This window comes from Podarcis bocagei (genome assembly GCF_964188305.1).
Source record: "Podarcis bocagei genome assembly, chromosome: Z".
Taxonomy (NCBI): Eukaryota; Metazoa; Chordata; class Lepidosauria; order Squamata; family Lacertidae; genus Podarcis; species Podarcis bocagei.
Window position 1 is genome coordinate 16625013 of NC_138140.1, and position 23651 is coordinate 16648663.

At 44.6% G+C, this 23651-nt stretch overlaps 1 protein-coding gene across 1 annotated transcript in view; it reads right to left on the reverse strand.

The window, feature by feature from the left end:
* Positions 1 to 21285, reverse strand: part of ABL1 (ABL proto-oncogene 1, non-receptor tyrosine kinase) — a 127877-nt gene extending 106592 nt beyond the window's left edge. The window contains exon 1 of the mRNA XM_081179188.1: positions 20316 to 21285. Coding sequence (XP_081035314.1) covers positions 20316 to 20451 — 136 coding nt within the window. The 5' untranslated portion in view covers positions 20452 to 21285. The remainder of the gene's footprint in view (positions 1 to 20315) is intronic.
* Between the last annotated feature and the right edge of the window lie 2366 nt (positions 21286 to 23651).

Below are 23651 nucleotides of genomic sequence, written 5' to 3' on the forward strand. Positions count from 1 at the left end.
CCTGAGTTCATCACAGCCATCCATTTCAATGGATTTATTGTGAGTAGGACTATCATCAGATGGAACCTGTGAAAACTAAATAGCATACCATTGATTTCTGCACTGCAAGGGTTAGACTAGATGAGCCTTTAGGTCTCTTCTACAATGCTATGATTTACTTCGTGCAACTCAGATTTCGGCAACATAAGTCTATGCAATTTCCTACCCCTGAGCTCAATGGGGTTTACATCCTTGTTCAGGATTGCACCCTAAGAGTGTGTGCATGCTGTTAGCATGCTAATTTTAGCACGCCTGAAGAACAGTGAGCCTAGATTTATATGTACTCTGCAGAGATTACTCACCTAGAAAAAAATTAAGGTTAATTACAAGTTTGATTTTTTTAGATTGGCCTAGGATTACATCCATTCCAGGTTGCATGCTTTAAACTTGCTCATTTGTTGGGTTCCCAATTAATTTTAGTAAATAAATAAAAAAATTAAGTGGTGGTGGAGGACTGCACAGAGAAAGAGTGCAGCAGAAGAATTCACATCTCAGAACCTTTTCCACCACACATTCCTGATGCCACACAACATGCACAGTTGTGATGGGCCAAAGAAAGTTTGTTGGAGCCCATATCATGGATTGTTTTTCAAGGTACACCCCAATCCCCAGTTTTTTAGAATTGTGGCCCTACAGTTTGGGCACCTATTTACAATGCTCTTGTATAAGATACGCCCCAATTTCAGAAGGCAATGCATAACATCGGACCATTCAGGACACACAATTTAAGGAAGGACTTCCTTGCGCAGCATATAGTTACATTTGCGACTCGCAAGTGCACTGTGTGATGACCACCAGCTTGGACAGCTTTAAAAGAGGCTTTAACTAATTGACTATGGTTATTATGTTGATATCCCAACTTCTTTCCTCCAAAGGCTTCAAGGTGATGTACACTGTTCTTCCACTCTCCCTGTTTCATCCTCACAACTATCATGGCTGAGTGGACTGCCAGGTCCTAGTTTGACACTCTAACCACTACACAACACACATGCAGGGTGAGATAATCAGTGGCTTCTAGCCAGGATGTCTATATTCTTCCTCTTCACAGGTGGGTAGAGTGCTAATGTGCTGAACTCCTATTTTTAGAGTTTTTGGAGCCCCACAATCATCTAGCTAGCGACTGTGAAAACAAGATGATGGGCTAGATGGGCCAACTGGCCTGATCTAGCACGGCTCTTTTTAAATTATCCCTCCTCTGTTGAAGCCAGTATGCTTCTGAATACCAATGTTCAAACTCGTCCCAGGATGCTAATTCTATGAGCCCAACCACATACATGAGATTGGTATCTATGCTCTATTTCCTAGACAATCGATGGGTCTCATTAATGCCATCTCCCTGAGCCCCACCAAACAGAGGCCTCCTTGGTGACAGCCTCAGCTGTAAGGCAAGCTGAGCAGGCACCGGATGAGGTGCCAAAAACTGTGCCCCCCCCCCAATGGTAGAAACATGTCACTTTGCAGGGATATTGGCAAGTCCCGGTCTGTTCTCTGGTCTATGCATCTGTTTTGACAGCCTTTGACAGCAGTCCTTCAAGGCCTGTCAATCCAGCTCTTTTCATGAGTGCTAAATCCATGTAAATCAGACTTTTTTTGTGAAAAAAAGAAGCAGCAAATTAGTCACGCATAAATCCATGAAGTTATTTCATTTGTTTCTGCTCCTGTTCATTTATTCCAAGCTGCTGCGCTTTCCTGCGGTGAGGTTATTAGCTCTCTGCTAATGGCTGCCAGCCCTTGTTTAATTCTTCTTAATGAATGTATGAGTGAGCAGTGGAAGCTATTATGTGGAGCTTAATCAAGGGCAGGAATGAATTTCCTAAAAATAAAATAAAAAATGAAATGGGCTGCAGCTTGGAGATAAAACAAATAGTAATTGCTTGGAAGGGGAAGGAAGATGATGCAAAACATCTAGAAATTATTATTTATTTATTGTTCTTTATATACCACCTTTATCTTCCAGTGAGCTCAAGATGGTCACATGTTTCTCCTCTTCCCCATTTTTCCTCACAACAACCCTGTGAGGTAGGTTAGGCTAGAAGATGATGACTGGCCCAAGGTCACCCAGTAAGCTTCATGGCTGAGTGGGGATACGAACCCAGATCTCCCAGGTCATAGTCCAACACTCTAACCATTATGTCACACTGGCTCTACTGAAATTAAATGTGGCCACCCAAATCATAAGAACCTAAGAAGAGTGCTGCTAGATCATGCCAGTAGCCAATCTAGTCCAGCACCTTGTTCTCACAACATGATGCCTCTGGGAAACCCACAAGCAGGACCAAGGCACAAGAGCATTCTCCTATCCTGTGGTTTTGGGCAACTGGTATTCAAAAGTTTTTATTGCCTCCAACAATGGAGCTAAAACATATCCATAGTCCTCCATCAATTTGTCTAATCTTCTTTTAATGCCATCCAAGGTGGTGACAGTTGCCCCCTCCTGCAGGAGGAAGTTCCACAGTTTAACTACCGTATTTTTCGCCCTATAGGACGCACTTTTTCCCCTCCAAAAATGAAGGGGAAATCTGGGTGCGTCCTATGGGGCGAATGCAGGCTTTTGCTGAAGCTTGGAGAGCGAGAGGGGTCAGTGCGCACCGACCCCTCTCGCTCTCCAGGCTTCAGGAAGACATCCGCAGCCTAGGCAGCCCTGTGGGAGGTCCCGCAGGGCTGTCTAGGCTGCGGATAGCAGCCTGCTTCCCGGAGCGTCGGGCGCCCTGAAAGCAGAGTGCCCGGCGCTTCGGGAACACATCCGCAGCCTAGGCAGCCCTGCGGGAGGTCCCGCAGGGATGTCTAGGCTGCGGATAGCAGCCTGCCACCCAGCGCGAGGGGTGCTCTGAAGCAGAGTGCCCCTCGCGCCGGGCAGACATCCGCAGCGTGGGGAGCCCTGCAGGAGTTCCCCGCAGAACTCCTGCAGGGCTCCCCACGCTGCGGATAGCAGCCTGCCGCCCGGCGGGCAGGGCGCCCTGAAACAGAGCGCCCCTCGCGCCGGGCAGACATCCACAGCATGGGGAGCCTTGCAGGAGTTCCCCGCAAGGCTCCCCACGCTGCGGATAGCAGCCTGCTGCCCAGCGCGAGGGGCGCCCTGAAGCAGAGCGCCCCCCATGCCGGGCAGACATCCGCAGCGTGGGGAACCTTGCAGGAGTTCCCCGCAGGGCTCCCCACGCTGCGGATAGCAGCCTGCCGCCCGGCGGGCAGGGCGCCCTGATGCAGAGCGCCCCTCGTGCCGGGCAGACATAGGCCAGCCCCACAAGCTCGGGGGACAGCAGGGAGGCGCAGCGCCGCCATCCCGCTGTTCCTCCACCTGGTTCGGTTTCCCCGACCTGCTTTGGGGGGGGGGAATAAAGGGAATTTTTTTCCCTTTATTTCCCCCCAAAAAAACTAGGTGCGTCCTATGGGACGGAGCGTCCTATGGGACGAAAAATACGATATGTGCTGCATGAATAATGACTTTCTCTTGATTGTCTCCTGCCTTTGCAGAAATGCCCACTCAGTGCCACAATAGTGGCACATAGTTATAATTCCTGCATTGTGGCAGGTTAGACTAGATGAGCCTTGGGATTCCTTCCACCCAACATTCCTTTGATTCTATGATACGTAGTAAGAAATAGATAGCAGCACACGTTCCATATTGGCAGGTGTCCTCTTTTTAAAAAAAGAAAAGGAAAATCAATCAAGAGAAGAGAGAGAGTTTTGCCGCAGAGCTTTTGAGCACCTGCCCTATATTAAGATGCCGCCATCACACTGCCATCCTTACAGTGAACTGCAGGTCACATCTCAACAAACAGGCAGAGGAAAAAACACAAAGTGGAAATCAAAGACTCATCTAGTATAATAGAAATGTGGTGGAAAAACACAGGCTTTTAAGAGGCTTTTTTCAAAAAAAGCACAACTCTCCCACACACACACTCCGCAGCCTGTCTAAGTCTATCTTTGAACTTTACCCAAGAAAAGACAATCCAACCATACAGATGAGTCAGGTAAAACAACTTTGGTCAATACCCTCGAGCCAAAAAGGGTAACTTCATCACAGATCTTGTATGCTTTACAATTTCCTTCATTTAAATAAAGCAGTGGGGAGGGGAGGTGTCGCAGGTATCCAGGTCAGTGCTAATACATTTTCCTAAACTATTTGTTCTACAGGTGGTGAAGGAACACAGACAGAATAAGAAGTGTGTGTGTTCCAAGAATAAGGAGCTTGTGTGCGAGAGAGAGAGTGTGTGTCTGTCCCTTAGGAATATGGGAAGCTGCATGAGTCAAATACATTGGTTCATCAGAGTACTGTTTACTCTGACTGGCAGCAGTTTTCAGTGAAATCAATTTCACCTTTACCTGGATATTCCATTAAGAACTGAACCTGGGAACTTCTGCATTACTGGCAGTGGCTCTCTATCATTTCAGATAAGTGTATTTCCTAAACCTACCTGGAAATGCTAAGGACTGACCCCCATTTCAAGGACCCCACTTCTCTCTACCATCTTTTTCTCCTCCACCTCCCCCCAGCTCTTTCAGTCACTTTTTCTTTTAGAACACAGCATTCAGCAACAGTTGAGTGGTGGTCATTAACAGGCACAGTGAACTAATCACATAATGCACTTTAAATGAAAAGACAGTTAAATGTGACTTAAGAAGCTGCAGCTGGGATAGCTCAGTCGGTAGAGCATGAGACTCTTAGTCTCAGGGTTGTGAGTTCACACCCCATGTTGGGCAAAAGATTCCTGCACTACAGGGGATTGGACTAGATGACCCTTGGGTCCCCTTCCAACTCTACAATTCTATGGTTCTATGATTCTGTAAGTATTGATAGACTTCAAGGGTTTGGATTAAGGGTTATCATCATTTTCTCTTTGTATAAGAACAAGCACGAAGGCAGTTTCCCAGCCCGCTCACAAGTCCTTATAATATCACTGGAAACAGTCGGTCCTAGCAAGTATTAACCGCTTTCAATTTTAACCTGAGGATTGTAATTGTACAGTTTTAACTTTAACTTTATTTTAATTAATTTTGGGATGCATTTTAATTGCTTGTTTTTATGCATGTTGTATTATTTATATGATGTTAGCCACTCTGAGCCCAGCTCCGGCCATGGAGGGTGGGGTACAAATAAAAATATTATTACTACTACTACTATTATTATTATTATTTATTATTATCTCGTTCATACCTCCAGTAGTAAAAATGGGATATGCTTTGTTTTAAGCACTTATCAGCAACTGGACAGTCTCAGTCTCAGAGGCACCACAATGAGGACTGGACAGAAGCTGCCTTGTACTGAATCAGACCATTAGTCCACCTAGGTCAGTATTGCCAACACTGACTGGCAAAGGCTCTCCAGGGTTTCAGAACGGGACTGTATCCTAGGTCTACCTGGATATGCCATTGGGAATTGAACCTGGCACTTTCTGCATGCAAAGCTGATGCTCTACCACTGAGCTATGACCCTTCCCCCCACCAAAAAAAAAAAAAAAATAGTTGTCTTAGTTATGACTAAAGAGCTGAATTAAATGGACACATAGGAAGGTGCCTTCCAATGAGTCATTGGTCTATGTAGCCCAGTATTGTCCACACTAGGAGACTGTGACCAAAGGTCACCCAGTGAACTTCGTGGCTGAGTGGGGACTAGTCCAACACTCTAACCGCAACACCACCCTGGCAGAACTGCACAGATCGCTTGCCAATGAATGTGAAATCACTCCCAATTGCCTATAAATGCAAAGCACGCTGCAGGAATTTAAAGGGAAAAAATCAAGTCTGATGCCTGCCAAGATGAGGAGCAAAAAATCAGGAAGTCAAGCTTGAGCCCAGATTAAAGGAGAAAGAGGGAGGTGTCACTGCAATATATTGGAATATACTCAGAGCAGCATTTCCACATGTTAGGTTCTGGACAAGGAAAGGCTGGGGAGGAGCAGAGTATTATGAGAATACTGGAATCAAAGACCTCTCCACAGCATTATTACTGAGCGAGACAGTGCAGGAGAAACAGCTGGGGACAGGAGGGCTCTTCCACGCCAGCACCAAATACTGTACGCACACAGCAGCAGGGAATGAGAGTGTGCCACTCTGCTAGACATACTCTCCCAGCTTCTCATCCACTTTCAGATCTTGTTTGCCAAGCATGAATGTTTTCATACAACAGCCAACACACCAGGGAAGAGCAGAAAATCTCAGATTCCCTGTTGTCTATTTGGATGCTATGGTCTTGTACAGTTAATGCTTGTTTCAATGAGGCTTAAGAAAAGCTTATTTCAATGAGGCTTGAGAGCCAGGGTTAGAATGTTGGACTAGAGAGACCAGGATTCAAGTCCCCACTTGGCCATGAAGCTCACTGGGTGTGACCCTGGGCCAGTCACTGCCTCTCTCAGCCTAACCTACCTCACAGGGTTGCTGTATGGATTAAATGAGGAGGGTTAGAACTATGTACACCACGTTCCGCTCTGCGCAGAAAAAAATGGGATATAAATGCAGTAAATAAATTATAAATAATAAAAAAGAGTCTCCAAGCTTGAAGGCAGGGAGGAAGGGTGAAGCTTAGGCCTAGGGGCCAAATGTGGCTTCCAGGTCTCTCTACCTGGCCCTCTAAACTCTCCCCAGGCCACACACTCCATTTTAAGGGCATCCCCTTCATTCTACTCAGTTCATATGGAGAAAAAGTGTGTGCCAGCGACCTCACATGAAACTCACACATGCCTCAGAAATTGCACAGAATCTCCTTCTTATCAAGCCAATCAATGTAGCTCTTCCCAAAGGGCAGAAAACACTAAAGCCATTAACCTGTTAGAGACAGTTGCTGTGCAGATCCTCAGCTCAGCTGCACTTAACTGGTGTTAAACCAAGCCCAACCAAAAACGCCATTGTGGACACAGCCTTAGGTGCAATAGCAAAATGCTCTTCTGGCTGATCCCCTGGTCTCCCAAAAAGTAAAGTTCCCATCACAAGTCCTTCTGCTTTCTTTTTAACCACAAGAAGCTGCTCTTACCCAGAATATGCCATGCCTACAAGTCACTCACAGGCCAGGATAGTGACTCATGGGTACGGCTAAGATGATTCAGAACCAGCAAGAAGGCCTCAAAAGATGCATCATGCCAGCATCTGGATGTCATCAAAGGTCTGTCAACCTAACTAAAATAAGGTCAGGTTCCAATTTTGGAAGTACTGAGCTACTTAGCTGAAGCCCATCAACACTTGTCTCTCTTAAGTTGTTATTTTGAAAAGAAGCAGAAGTGAAGGTACGTATAGCATTAGAAGAACACTGCTGGATCAGGCCAATGGCCCATCTAGCCCAGCATCCTGTCCTCACAGTGGCCACCAGATGGGAAGTTCACAAGAAGGATCTAAATGCAAATGCAGGACTCAAATATCTCTGCCAAGGGGCATAAATTTGGCCCCAATGACATTACACTGACCACACAGGAACTTTCAAACTCTGCTCTAACACTTTACAATGAGTAAACAATCCCCTGTGTTGCAAAATATGAGCCATTAATATCAAAAGCAACATGATGGCCAGAAACAATTACAATGTGAAAAACTTTATGAAATAATTCAAAACATCAAAACTAACAAACTTAAGTCTCTGAAAGTCCTTAAATTTATCATGGTGCCAGACTTTACTCAGCAGAGAACAAGCTGTGAAGCTTTGAATAATCAGCAAATGTCCAATTCTGATGTCCAACACTGAACTCTGCTGAACAGTGTTTCCGGATAACAACTACTGTTTCATTTAATTCTTCATCAGCCAATTAGTTCAACACTCATAAGTAGAAAGATTTGTAATTTCTTCATTAACTGAAAATAAAATATTGAAACGATGACCTGCACATGCATAACAACAACTTCAATCAGCGTAGAAATTATAAACTGTAACATAAAAAGGTTACATACCCAATCTTTTTTCGAATAGATATAATATACATGAGAATGAAAAATACTCTGGAACAGTGCTCATGTGATTATGTAGTCACTGTTACTGACAACATTTTTTGAAAAATATATATAGCCAACCCCAGGTGACACTAATAACAAGGAGACTGAGTTTAAAGACACAGTGCAAAGTAACAGCAAAGATGCAGATAATCAAATAAAACAATCGAGGTCTAATTCAGAGTTAAGTCCCTCTGAATGAATAGTTTTAAACATGAAAATAAAACTGGTTTCTTGCTGCCGTAACTGTCGCTCATAATCTTTTCTGAAACCAATTGTCTTCTGATTCACCCATAAAACTGTAAATAATAAATCCGTGTCTGAATGATTGTGAGAAACAAAATGTTCTACCAGAGGTGCCTCCATACTGGCATTATGTATGCGTGAGCAATGTTCCCCAATCCAAACTCCAACTGCTCGAGTGGCAAAGCCTATATACAATAGGACATTGAGTAAGGTAGACCACGTCTCTGGTCTGACATGTACTAAATTGACGAATAACAAATCTGAAATTGGTTTTCTCATCATAAATTTCTTTAGTCTGTAAAGAAAATGGGCAAGATGAACATCTGCCACATTTATGGTGACCAGTGGGCCCAGAAGTGCTAATGGTACGAGTTATAATTCTTTTGGAATTCATATCCGTGTGTACTAACATATCTTTAATTGATTTGGTCCGTCTCAGGTGAATCAAAGGAAATTCATTACAACCTGGTACATTCCAGAGTACATGCCAATGTTTGCATATACCGTATTTTTTGCACCGTAACACTCACTTTTTTCCTCCTAGAAAGTAAGGGGAAATGTCTGTGTGTGTTATGGAGGGAATGCCTACGGGTGGCATGCCTACGGATTTTCCTCCTCTAAAAACTACGTGCGTGTTATGGTCGGGTGCGTGTTATAGAGCGAAAAATACGGTAATTCTAATAATTCTGTCTGCATGAGTGGTGTACTCTAATAGTGTGCCCTAACAGATGATCTCCGTAGACAACTGGATCGAGGCGGGTCAGGACTGCTGATCCTTTTAGATTTGTCAGCAGCCTTTGACATGGTCGATCATGATCTTCTGGACCACTGCCTCGCACACGTGGGGATACAGGGCATAGCCCATAACTGGCTGTGCTCTTTTATCTCTGGTCAGGGACAGAGGGTGGCACTAGGGAGGGAAATGTCGTCGCGCCATTCCTTGGTGTGTGGAGTGCCACAGGGCGCAATTCTCTCCCCAATGCTTTTTAACATCTTTATGTGCCCCCTTGCCCAGATTATCCGGAGCTTTGGGCTGGGCTGTCACCAATATGCTGATGACACTCAGCTCTATCTGCTGATGGATGGCCACACCGACTCGGCCCCGAACACACTGACCAGATGCTTGGAAACTGTGGCTGGATGGTTTCGTGGGAGCCGATTGAAACTAAATCCTTCGAAGATAGAGGTCCTATGGCTGGGTCAGGATGGCATGGGGATGAAGGACCAACTCCCTTCTCTTGCGGGGGCCCAATTAGTGTCTTCCGTTAAGAGTTTGGGTGTAATCCTTGACGCCTCCCTTTCCATGGAGGCGCAAGTTACAGCAACAGCCAAGGCGACATTTTTCCACCTTCGCCGCATCAAGCAGTTGGTCCCTTACCTTTCCCGCCCCGACCTGGCCACAGTGATCCATGCGACAGTCATCTCCAGGCTTGACTACTGTAATTCGCTCTACGCGAGGCTGCCCTTGAAGCTGACCCAGAAACTCCAGAGGGTGCAGAATGCTGCAGCGAGGCTCCTCACGGGGTCTCTGCTATGGGAGCATATTCACCCAGTGCTTTTCAAACTGCACTGGCTCCCGGTAGAGTACAGGGTCAGATTTAAGGTGCTGCTTTTGACCTTTAAAGCCCTTCATGGCCTAGGACCCTCGTACCTACAGGACCGCCTCTCCCAGTATGCCCCACGGAGAGCCTCAAGGTCCATAAATAGCAACACCCTAGTGGTCCCGGGCCCTAAGGAAGTTAGATTGGCTTCAACCAGAGCCAGGGCCTTTTCAACACTGGCTCCAGCCTGGTGGAACGCTCTGTCTCATGAGACCAGGGCCCTGCAGGATCTGATTTCTTTCCGCAGGGCCTGTAAGACAGAGTTGTTCCACCTGGCCTTTGGCTTGGAGCCAATTTGATTCCCTCCCTCTCTTTTTTCCTTTCCTTCTCCTCCTGCGATGAGGCTACATTTTAATATTTTAATGTTTCAATATTTTAATGTTGTATTTTAATTTTGTTTTTAAGTTGTAATCATTCAACTTGTTTTTATTATTGCTTGTAAGCAGCTCTGAGCCTGGCCTTGGCTGGGGAGGGCAGGGTATAAATAAAAATTATTATTATTATTATTAATGAGCCTATAATGCGATTTTGAGACTGTGAGGTGGTTGAGGGACTGAGAAGCAACGTCCAGTCCTTCGTAAGAGATTTATATTTGGACCTGTTGACAATGGTGGAAGGATATCCTCTGGAATGAAGAAAGTGAGCTAGAATATCTGCACTGTTATGGAAATCATGGTCAAAAGAGGTATTTCTTTTAAGGCGTAAAAATTTTCCATAAAGAAAGTTGTCCCTCAATCATCTGGGGTGAAAAGAATAGTGTAATAGAGAATTACAATCAGTGGGTTTTTTATGAGGTTTAACAGCAAGGAAGCCATTATGTTTTATAACCTCAACATCCAAAAAAATACAAGAAACGCAGCTATGATGACCCGAAAAAGATAAAGATGGATGTAAGGAGTTAAGCCATGTGGAAAACTGTAAAAACTCTTGTTCAGAGTTCAGTGCTGGACATCAGAATTGGACATTTGCTGATTATACAAAGCTTCACAGCTTGTTCTTCACCAGGTAAAGTCTGGCACCGTGATTCATTTAAGGACTTTCAGAGACTTCAGTTTGTTAGTTTTGATGTTTTGAATTATTCCATAAAGTTTTTCACATTGTAATTGTTTCTGGCCATCATGTTGCTTTTGATATTGCTAACACTTTACAAAGCAGAACTAGGCTTACTTACTTACTGTCATTATTTGCTGCAATAAGTACCGGTAATGGGTGTTGTGTTTTTTAAGGAAAGGAACAAGTTTAAAGCCTCAAATGTCTCACCCCAGATGAAAGCATGTTTTCTTGCTCTATACAGCTTTCCAGAGGCTGCACAAAGGGCAATCCTTTATCCCCGTCTTCAGGTTCTAAACGCCACTAAACAGTACCTGCCTGACACCTCATCAGCAGGTTTGCCAGTTGACCCTCAGTATGCCTGGACTTCTACAGCAAGAGGCATTAAAAATGCTGAGAGTCAGCAGCAGCTGCTAGAAATATACTGAGTATTATTCTAATCAGACCTGTGATGCAGCTTGTAAGATTATAGGAACATATGGAGAACCCTGACGGATCAGGTCTGTGGCCCACCTAGTCCAGCATCCTGTTCTCAGCGTTGAACCAGATGCTTGTGGAAAGAGTGCAAGCAAGAATCAAGCACAGAAGCAGCACTCTCCCCTCCTGTGGCTTCCAGCAGCTGGTAATCAGAACCATTATTTCTGAACCTTTTCCAACTCTACCATACCCTCTCTGACACGATATATAATAACATAGGAAGCACTGAAGCCGACATAGAAGGGGAAGAGGAAGGTAAAGGAGGAGCATGAAAGCCTGGTACTCATTCCTGGTTTCATAAACTATGGTTTATGAAGGTTGGAAAGGTTTTCTGAACCAGGTCAATGACTGACTCTCAGGTTTGATCAAACCACTGCTTGCCATTGCCGACAAAACTAAAAACGATGGTTTGTAAATGCTCTCAAATCTGAATTGTGCACCAGCTTCTTCTCCCTCACTCCCTATTCCCTTTAGAGACTGTGTGCTCTCCTCCTCCCAACACAGGAGCTTGATCTCAGGTGTGGGGTACATTTGCCTCTCCAGATATTGCTGAAGTACAACTCCCATCATCCACAGACATGTTCAGCAACATCTGTATGGCCGAAGTTTCCCCATACCTAATTCATCTCCACTAATATACCAGAGCTTTTAAAAGCAATCAAGAGTAAGTTTGAACAAAAGAACCAGTCCTCTTAAGTCAATCTAAGGAAAACTGGGTGCTGTTGTAAAGAGAGGGGGGGGATGCAGGTGGTTATTCTTTTCTTTCAAGCTTTTAAACAGTCCTAATTAAGCAAGTTAAAACAGCTCCTAATTAGCTAGTGTCAAGAGATGTAGTCATCATTAAGACCACATTTCAGAAACAGCCAGAGAAGGGGCGAGCTTAAGAGCTTCTAACACAGAGTTTTAGGTTTCAACAATTTAAATTACACCCATAAGCTGTGATTCTCAGAAAACGAGGTTTTCAACTGAGAAGTAGAGTTTGCATTTGATATCCCGCTCTATCACTACCCAAAGGAGTCTCAAAGCAGCCAACATTCTCCTTTCCCTTCCTCCCCCACAACAAACACTCTGTGAGGTGAGTGAGGCTGAGAGACTTCAGAGAAGTGTGACTAGCCCAAGGTCACCTAGCAGCTGTGGGATGTAAACACAGGAGCAGTCCATGACAACGTTCCTAGAGTGTACATGTTAGAACATGGGGAGGGATGTCTGTCCAGCAAGCAGGTAAACTTCCTGGGGACGGACTTCCTCCGCATATGACCAGAGATGGGTGTGGCCTCACCTGTGCAGGTAATGATAAAAGCACAGGGCAGGCAGCCACTCTCTCTCTCTGCCATCTTCCTTCAATGAGGAAACATCTAAGGATGCTCTCTTGGCTCCCAGCCAAGAGAGGGGATAAGGACTATCTTCGCATAAGATAGATTCTGAATGTATGTAACCTTTTTAAGCTGTCTGCCTTCTGGGATCATATTGTGAACAGAATGTGAGTAAACTCTTTTATAAAGACTGTGTCATGTCTTGTATTTTAAGAGGGAAATTACCAGGGTAATTATTATAGAGGTTCTAGCAAACCTGTGCACACGTTACTGTTGCGAACTTAAAAGGGAATGTTTATAAACTCTGCTGATATTTTGGGAACTTGTTAGCACAAATTGGATTAGGATATAATCTCACAATATATCCTCTCCTGCACCCCAGAACATTCCCACAGCAGCTGCATGTGGAGGAGCAGGGAAGTGAACCTGGTTCACCAGATTACGAGTCTACCGCTCTTAACCACTACACCACACTGGCTCTCAGGCAGGATAATATTGCAGAACCTTCTCCATTTTTAAAACACACACACACACACAACCCCCCCCCCCACACACACATATACACAACATTTCTAGCCTTTTAAATGCAGACCAAGATCATTTCTGACAAGCGTAAAAAGGATGACTAAGCTTTATTTATAGGGCAGCCTAAATAACATGGATCTTCTAAGGAGTGGGGGAGAGAAACATTAGGTAAAAGTGTTTACGCTGAAATCTAGTTTTTCAGATTGTTTTGAGGTTTGTTATTTCTAAATGGAGAAATATGTACTATAATGGATGAACCAGGAGAAAATTGACTGCCAGCAAATGGTAAGCTGGCGAAGTTCAAGTAGGTAGTGTCAAGAGAGATATCTGTCATTGGGAAGGCATTTCAAAAATTGAGAGAGAGCTTAAAACCCCATCATGAATGTCAGTGGTAATCTTTATTCTCTTTCTGATGTCAAATGAAAACTGTCTTTCATTTTAATTTGCCCAGGGCATTTCCAGACATGCATTTATCATGGGATGGATGTTCCTCATACATGAAAATGTTTTGCGGTGCCCACCTGTCTTCACTGGCATCAAAATACCAGCCTATACATTTTTCTCATTGACTTCATACAGTGCAAAAACTTTAACTTGGAACTGTGTCAGAAATATAGTGCATGGATAATGTAATGTTTCTGAAAGCCAGTTGCTAGAAACTGCAGGAAGAGAGAGTGTTCTTGTATTCAGGTCCTGCTCTATGGTTTTCCACGGAGGAATCTGGTCAGCCCCTGTGAGAAAAGAATGCTGGACTAGACGGACCACTTGCCTGCAATGTTCCAGCCATGTTCTTCTAAGGTCCAGAGTGGTATGGTATCATCATTATTTTCAATTGTTTTACTTCCTTATTTTCTTTACATTTATTATTCCTTGTAACTGTGGTTGAAGATGAATAAATGTTGATTAGATGTTGTTATTTCTTAACTTTATTTCATTTTCATTACTAAGAATTTGGATTGGCGACCAATGGCAACTTTAAAAGCTCACCAAGGGGTCTATGAGTTCAAAAGTTTGGAAAACCATAAGAACATAAGACAAGACTGCTAGATCAGACCAGTGGCTCATGTAGTCCAGAATCCTGTTCTCACAGTGAGCAACCAAGTGCCTCCTACAGAGGTAACCAGAACATGATGGCAAAGCAACTCTTGCCTTCTGTGGTTCCCAGCAACTGGGGAAATGAGTTCCACAGTAACTCTGTGCTGCACAATGAAAGCCTTTCTTTGATCTGTCCTGAATCTTCCAACATTCAGCTTCATTGGATGCCAATGAGTTCTAGCATTATGAGACAGGAATAAAAACTTTACTCCGTGCCATGTATAATTTTATAAACATTATCTACTATGTTGCCTCTTACTCATTTTTTCTATAAACTACAATGCTCCAGATGCTGCAAACTTTCCTCATAGCAGTCACTCCAGTCCTGAAGTAAAGGATCCAGGGTTTTTAAACGAACAGCAGGCAAGTATAGCCTTAAAACAAAACAAAAAAAGGTGGGGGGACAACTGCACATGTCTGTCCTGTGTCAACTCTTTAATGAGGAACAAATGAAATCAGGAACGCAACATGCTGCCCGTTGCTGGCTCATTAAACAAATCACGCTGTCAACACAGATGGTTTTGGGGGACGCGTGCAGTTTATCGTAAAGAGAAATTCTCCCGGCAGAAACTTGAACCACTTCCAAACTGAAGCTATCCTCCTACCCTCTTGGCACATGAATTCCAAATCCTTCAAAGAGGAAAAGAAGTACAATGATTGGTCCAGGAGATAATGAAGGCTGGGACTCACACAGGAGCATCAGCAACTTCACTGCTGTACCCACTTGTTCCCTTCACCAGATTTAACCATTGTTAAAAAAACCTTGAAACGAAACCCACAATCAAATTAATGAGTAGAAGTTAAGCGATAAGTGTTCACTGTTAACTCTTAAGGGTATAAGAACAGCTTTCCTGCTGGATCAAGTCAATGGCCCATCTAGTCTAGCATCCTGTTCTCACAGTGGCCAATGAGATGCCCCAATGGGGAACCCTCAACCAAGACTTGAGAACATGGACAATGTCCCCTCTTGAAGTTTCCAGCAACCAATATTCAGAAGCATTACTGCCTCCGACCATGGAGTCTGATTGCTGCCATTATGGCCGGTAGCCATCAACAGCCCTCTCCTCAATGAATCTGTCTAATCCTCTTTTAAAGCTATCCAAGTTGGTGGCTATCTCTGCCTCCTGTGCGAGTGAGTTCCACGGTTTAACTACTGTGTGGAGTACTTTATTTTCTCTGTCCTGAAACTTCAAACGTTCAGCTTTATTCGATGCTCACAAGTTCTAGTGTTTTGAGAGAGGGAGAAAAGTTTTTCTCTATCCACTCTCTTCATGCCAGGGATAATTTTAAAAACAGGTTGCCTCTTAGTCAAATTTTCTCTAAACAAAAAAGCCCCCAACACTGCAACCTTTCGTCATAACAGAGTCGCTCCTTCCCTTGTTCATTTTGGACCATTCATGCAGGGCGCTGGCTAGGCTTATGGGGCCTTTACTGTTGCTTGTTTGAAGGCAGAGTCTGACCTACATCCTGCCTACACTCCCTTATGCATGTGTGGGGTGGGGACAAGTTTAATAGCATAAAAAATAAAATAAAATGTAAGCTCCTAGTTACCATCTACAGAGGAATCCCTGAAAACCTTCTAGGAACCCCTCAGTTTCTGGAACACATTTTCAAAACCAAAAGCAGAAGGGTTTGGAAGTATAGGCACTTTCCCTCTCTCATTTGGGGAAGGGGCCATAGTTCATTGGTACAGTATCTGTCTTGCATGCAGAAGGCCCCAGGTCCAAGCCTTAGCAGTACATCCAGGTAGAGTTGGTAGAAATTCCCTACCTGAGATCCTGGAGTCATTGTAGACAGTACCGAACTGGATGGACCAGTGGTTTGGCTCAGCATAAAGCAGTTTTCTATATTCCTTTATAAAAATTGAGACAGCTCTTTCCAGCAACAGCCATGACAATCTTCCACAGGAGGGAAAGGCACAGCAATACTGGGATAGCATAATCCCAACTCTTTAGCACTTTCATGTTTTATGTTGTGGCCAAAACACATACATGCACACCTCCATCCAGAAAAGAGAGAGATGTATTGTCACAGTCCAAGGATACACTGCAGCTAAGTAAAGACAATCAAGGAGGGAGCAGAATGGTGAAATGGGCATGAATCGTTCAATCATAGAATTGTAGAGTAGGGCCTAGAGAGATATCCCAGGGCTGGATAGAGAGGTCTGAAGAGATGGATTCAGCCCAGGGGCCTGAGCTTCCCTCACCTATAAACTATATCACATATTGTGACAGTTTCTTCAGGCAATGCTTCCCACTTGCATCCAGCACAGCCTCCTCCTGCCACCCTGTGGACATCTCACAACAGATTCCTGTAAAAAAGACGTGTGTCTTTCTTTGTGTGCATTATCACCACCACCAGAACATCTTGGTTCAAACATCTTAGCGCATATCATGCCCATTCTTCAACACACTGCTTGGTCAAAGGTGTCTCCAGATGTTTTGCTACTCAATCAAAATCTGTGGTCACGACCAACTCATTCACCTTCAATTCATCTGGAGAAGCCAGAGGAATGTAAGAAGAGCCCTGGTGGATCAGACCAGTGACCCATCTAGTCCAGCATCCTGTTCTCACAATGGCCACCAAGATGCCCCAATGGGAAATCCTCAAGCAGGATCTGAGCACAAGATAAACACGCCCCATGCATGTGATTGTTGTTGGAAAAGTGGAATACAAATATAAAATCAAAATCTATCAAATTCTCAGCAACTGGCATTCAGAGGCATACTACTTCTGACAGTGAGGCTGGAACATAAGAAGAGCCTAGCTGACAGATCTGATCGATGACCCAGGATCCTGTTCTCATAGTGGCTAACCAGATGCTCCAATGGGAGGCTCACAAACAAGACATGAGCACAATAGGACTCCCTGCCCCATAGCTTTCAGCAACTGATACTCAGAAGAATGCCTAGTGGCCATAAAAATATTCAAAGCACTCTTATGTCTCCTAGTGATGGTTAAGAGACCAGCCCGCTTTGTGTCTACACTGGAAGTTTACATGGTATTCCTGGGCTCTTTACTGATAAAAATCCACAATCAAACTGCATCATCAGATTCATGTGTCCTTTCTGCATATAATACAGAGGCTGGGAGTGTCCCTTGCCTGAAACCCTGCAGAGCCACTGCCAGTCAGTGCAGACAATACTGAGCTAGATGGAACCATGATCTGACTCTAAGCAAGACAGCTTCCAATGTTTTTATATCCCTAGTGCATCTCTTAATACTTTCATGGTCCAGATACGACCACATCTAAGCAATTCAAAGCTCAGCAGATTCTGGAAAGGAGTTGCAGGCAATATCTCCCATGGGTATAAAATATGATTCTGCAGATCATTTTCACACCAGGCCATCTCCCATTTATTCTTAACATTATGATCTTGTATTCTGATTTAATATTTTTTATACAAGAGATACAGAGACTTAGATAGTGGCAGCTTTAGGCACATCAGTTCTCTCCCTCTCTGTGTGTGCGTGTTACTGATGAACTCTGGATTCCTCCACTTTGTAACACATATTACAAGTCTCTTAGGACCATGAGTTCATTCCTTTCAGCCCAGATATCCATGGATTCCACAAGCGATGGAGCCGGAACCTTGAACTCCACCTTCAGTTACAACAAACAGATGAGCTCAGCTTCCTGAAAAGCAGCACATACAAAAAAGGAGATTTGTTCCTCTCCCCATATTGTGCTGACGAGAAACTTTCACCTGGGCTCAGCCTACTTAAGGTCTGGTCAGATAAATGACTTTTTTTATTTAAACAATTGGGAGTGCATAATTTTGTAGGCTCCCTCTGGTGGAGGGGACCCAGCATTTGGATTGCAGATTTATTTTTATTTTTATACCCTACTTTTTTTCTCCAAGGTGATATACATGGGTCTCCCTCCTGCTCATTTCATCTGCACGCAACAACCTGTGAGGTAGGTTATAGGCTGAGAGAGAGAAAGGGACAGTGATTGGCCCAAGGTCACACCCAGTGAGCTTCATGGCGGAATGGGGAGCTCCCACAGGTCAAAGTCCCAAACTTTAACTGATACGTCACAGTGGATCTTTGAATTTGATTTGCCTCTCCATCATTTTGTATGTGCAACTGTCAGGACTATCTACTGATCAGTATGAAAGAAGTCACTGAAAGAAATGCACAAGCCACCCTACCTGCTACCTTCACATCATGTCCAAGTAACTGTACTTCATCACCACAACCACCTGTATAAAGTATCAGTATTGTAAAATGAGCCCTACTGGATCAGACGGGGGGGGGGGTCCTAGTCTAGCATCCTGTTCTCACAATCGCCAGCTGAGAATGCCCCAACTGAGAACCCTGCAAGTAAGACCTCTCTAGCTGTTTCCCATCACCTGGTATTCAGCAGTAGACTGCCCCTGGGCATGGAGGTTCTGCTACCATAACAGATCTCCTTAAGGGGAGACTGGCTGCTGGATCAGGCCAAGAGGGACCCATCCTGTTCTCACGGGGGCCAACCAGATGCCCCAGTAGAAAACCCGCAAGCCAGAAATGAGCAGAGCAGCAGCTCTCTCAACTTGCAATTCCCAACAACCGGTATTCAGAAGCATAATGCCTCCAACAGTGCAGGCAGAACATAGCCATCACCACTAGTTGTCACTGATTCTTCCTGGAATACAACCAGGCCTCCATTGCCAATCTTCTTTTGCAATGTGAAGCCACAGGAGAGAACAAGGTAAGCTTTAGAGTGTAGTTTGTGTGTTATTTAATATTTACAAAAATAATTACATACCAACCCTTCACAAAACAACTTATAAATGCAATGTAAAACTATCATTAAAATGACTGGCTACTTAAGAAGTTTTTGTTATCTGCACTGGCTGATAAGCATCAACAAAAGTCTTCAAGAGACACCTGAAAGTCAAAAGCAAGGGTTCCTGTTGAATCTCTGCCAAAAGAGTGTTCCACAGCATGGGGGTTTTGATATTCAATGCCCATTAGCACTTCTCTGGTTGACTTAAGTAAGCAGGCTAGGTTATAAGGCCTCAGGTAGTCCTTAAAGTAAAGCATGTTGTTCATGCAAGGTCAGCACAAAGACTCAGCCAGTGCCCCAAATGAACTGAGAGTGCATCCTAAAACATCACTTAAAATCCCCTGCTGCAATCAGAGATTCCACAGGAGATATACAGAAAATCATCAGCTCAACTTGGAAAGGGTCCCCTGGTGAGAAGTCTGAAAACCACTAGGTATTTTCTTTCTTTCTTTCCTTTATTTGGTAGTCATCAACATGGTGCCTGCAGACTCCACTGTGCCTATTGGTCCCTCCTATGGTGCTCAGTGCTCCTGCCAACCTAGCAGTTCGAAAGCATGTCAAGTGCAAGTAGATAAATAGGTACTGCTCCAGTGGGAAGGTAAACAGTGTTTCCATGCGCTGCTCTGGTTCGCCAAAAGCGGCTTAGTCATGCTGGCCACATGACCCAGAAGCTGTACGCCGGCTCCCTTGGCCAATAAAGCGAGATGAGCGCCGCAACCCCAGAGTCGGTCACGACTGGACCTAATGGTCAGAGGTCCCTTTACCTTTATGGTGCTCAGAAAAGATATTGGGAAATAACCCCATTTTGTGTTATGCCAAACACTCCATGGCCATCATTTTGTGACTGACACCCACGGCATTCTCTCTAAATTCCAACCTCTCCCAAAAAAGTGACCTCTTATTTTACGTATTGTTACCTACCATCATTATATGAAAATGAATCCCACAACCTAGTAGGTGTGAGTACAGCTACAATTTAGAAGGTGTCACATGACACAGAAGCCTTCAACCTGAAAACACAGGACTTGATTTCATCAGAATCTTCACCAGAATCAGAACCCCCAAATGCCTCAATTGCTCAAATGTCGAATGTGGTATGTAGTATTAATAAAGCAGACCCATTTGTACAAACCTTCAGTTCTCTTAATTCCATGTGTCATACACTTCCACAAATTAATATTTTTGCTACATCTGCAAACAGATTAAAACACTGAATGCAAATTACGCAATTATTTTTTGCATGGGAAAAGGAGTTAAAATTAAGACACAGATGGAAGCCCTTACCGTGAACCAGAAAGACGTTGCAGTGGGCAGACCCATGCCTGGATGCTTCCTTCTTCCCTGGGCCTTTGATAAAGTGAAGTGTGGGCAGACTTGGCCTCCGCTGGTCCCCAAGAACTTTTCCAGGCTGCTGACCCATAAAGTATTGAAAGGTGGGTGGTCCCAACCTGAGAAGACACCAACCTTCCAGATTGGCAGAGATACCTTCACAAGGAAGTGTGTTCCTTGGGGGTAGCGTGGGACGGGGACCAGATCACTCAAGGCATGCGGTTCAAGTCAAGAGGCAGAGCACATTTTTCCAGACACTACTTGTTTCTCGGAACACTATATTAGAAGTTCCACTTGGCAGCCGCAAAAGCCACTTATTTATTTATTTTTTTAAGTTTTCTAAGTGAAGAGGGGAAGAAGAAGTCTTGTCCCTGATCTTCCACTGGGTGAGCCGATACTAGATCTCACCCAGGGCAGGGAGAGGTCATTTTGCTGTAGATCGGTATCAAAATTCTTCTTTTCTTTTCTTTTCTTTTCTTTTCTTTTCTTTTCTTTTCTTTTCTTTTGCATAGCAATTACTTCTCACCGGCCAAAAAAACAGGCAGCATTTGGCTTTCAAGTATTATTCAAGTCTGAAAGAAAGGTGTCTGTGTGATAAGGTCATTTATTCTTCCCCTGATCACAAAAAAGGCATAAAGCAGTTAAAAATTTCTGAGGCTCTGTATTTGGGTTCCACGGAAAGTGGAATATTTCAGTGAACTTCATGGTCTGTGCCAGACTCTACCTGTCCCATAGCAAAAGTCACAAGTCACCCAGTGGCACTTCTCTAATGTCCCAGTGAAAGTGAAATGTGTAATTGTGCAGGAGGGGGTCATTTTGAAGAAGCAAATATTAAAGTCATCAGCAAAAAGGGAGATTAAGATGCTCCTGACCTGATCACATAAATATATGAATGTCACCTGACACAGGAGTCACAACGGCAGGAGGAAGGTTTTCACATATAAGCATGACCAAGCCAGCTTCATCCCAGTTCGGCTGCTTCGCAAAGGTTTCTTGGGATATTCCTTGGGAAGGCAGATGCTTCGGATCAACTCCAGCAAAAAAAACAACAAAAAAACTGACCAAAGACTGAAAGGACACCCAGAATGCCCCAAAAGAGATCAAATTGAGGATTAGTGGGGTTTGCACAGTCGACTCTGAAGCAGTAGAGCACCCCACATCCCCACCCAGCATCCAAAATCCACCGAAAAGTTGAGACCACCTGAAGCTGAATGCCAGGAGAAAGTCAGGGAGTTAGAGAGTGTTTGTTTGCAATCATAGTCTACATAGAAAGGGAAAGGGACTGAGGGGAAGAGGAAACACAGATGGAATGAAAAATGCGTGGAATGGAGAATGAGGGCTTGTCAGCAAAGAGGGAATCTCCCTTCTCACCCCCCCAAGTGGAAGAGGAGAGGCAGGAAAACAAAACTTTGAGGAATACAGAGTCTGTATGAAGAAGGAAGAGAATGAAAATTCCTATTAGTTTTGGGGGGGCGGGGCAGGACGGGGGCGGTGTTAATTAAAGCTTCTTTCAGTTAAATGGAAATCAAAGTCCTGAAAGGGAAGGAGGGGTAAAAGGCTGAAGTTAAAATGAATAACAATGGGGAAGTGGGGGAAAGTCACAGATTCTGATTTTTTTAAAAAAATGTGAGGGAGAAAATTATCCAAAAGGTGTGTAAGAGAGACTGAGGGGAACACATAGTGCAACTCCCTGCAGAAAATGTGAGGAAGAGGGGGAAATGGGGAAAGAGAGAGAGAGCAGCACACAAGACTCCAAATATCCCAAAAATAATGATGAAAACAGCGGAGAAGGGTGGAAATATATCCCAAAGCCTTAAAGGTAGAAAGGAGATATTGACGGGACGGGACACACACGCAATCGATATAGAAAACGGGGAACGGGGAAAGAGAAGGGGGTCACATATGAGGGAGAGAAGGAAAGGTCTCAATTTGGGGAAGGAGAAGAGGGTCTCAAATGAGGGGGCAGTAGTGGGGGAGTCTTAGATTCGACCGAGAGAAAAGGGGTCTCCAATGGGGAGGGGAGAGAAGGGAAGGTCTCGAACTGAGGGGGAGAAAGGGGGTCTCAGCTTGCGTTAAGTGAACGAAGGGGAGGAATTGAGCGGGGTGGAAGGGGAGGTGGCTCAGAGCAGGCCCGAAGCGACGTTGACGAGGCGCAGCCCGGCTTCCCACCGCTTCTCCTCGCCTGGGCAGCCCCACTACCCCCGCTTTCCCCTCGCTCTCCCTGCTTCTCCACACACGCGCGCCCACACACCACGCCCTCCCGGCCCTCCAGCCCCGGAGGCTGGGGGTTGCTTCGTCCTGGGGCTGCTGGATCCAGTCAGTCAGTGTCAGCCAGCCAGCACTTGGGCGGCGGCGGCGGCGGCCACCCGGTAGCGGCCATGATGGGAAGGGAACCGGTCTGCAGAGGAGGCTCATTGTTGCCGCCTTCTCAGCAGCGGCGCGAGGGGAGGAGCTCGCAGAGACAGCGGCCCGACCAGGGAGAAGGGAAGGGGAGGCTGTGGAGGGAGCAGGGGGGCCTCTTACTCAAGAGGGTGAGGGAGAGAGATCTCAAGGTTTCCTTAAAAAAAAAAGTAAGTCTCTAGCATTTGTAGAAACTGAGCTATGAGGCAAAAGATGTAGATGTTATTATTACTCGAGTAGACCTATTGAAAGGTATGTTTGCAGCCAGGTAAGTCCTACTTAGAGCAGGTTGATTCAAGTGGGTCTGGCCAATGACGCCCATGCCATTAACTAACAGGTTTCATTTCAGTGGGTCCACTCTAAAGTAGAACTAGCATTGGATACAACCCATAATTATTAATTGCACTTACTGGTTGCTTCTTCTTTTTTTACGAGAACAATTATACAAGCGTTAAAACCAAGTATACTGTGTGTGTGTGTGTGTGTGTGTGTGTGTGTGTCTTTGTGTGTCACACACCCTTGCCTGTTTCTCTGAGAAGGACTCAAAGTGGCTTACAGGTAAAAATAAGAACAGAAGGAGGGAAAAGCAATTAGACATTGATAAAAAGAATTACACATTGATAAAATTATAGCAGGTCTGAGCCTACCTCACTAAAAGGAAATTATTTACATTTTTGTTCAAGAAATTAGCCTGCTCTCTCCTCTTTAGTGTTTTACATTGTTGTCGTCCCTCCCAGGAACTTTCCTTTGGGCACTCGTTGTGTTCAACCATTTACTCCCAGGTAAATTGATATTAGATATCTTAGCGGAGTGTTCGAAGTCTAGGCATGTATACGTGTGAGCAACCTTCGGGCATCTGCAAGGGGGGCATCCCACACACAATCGCCAGAT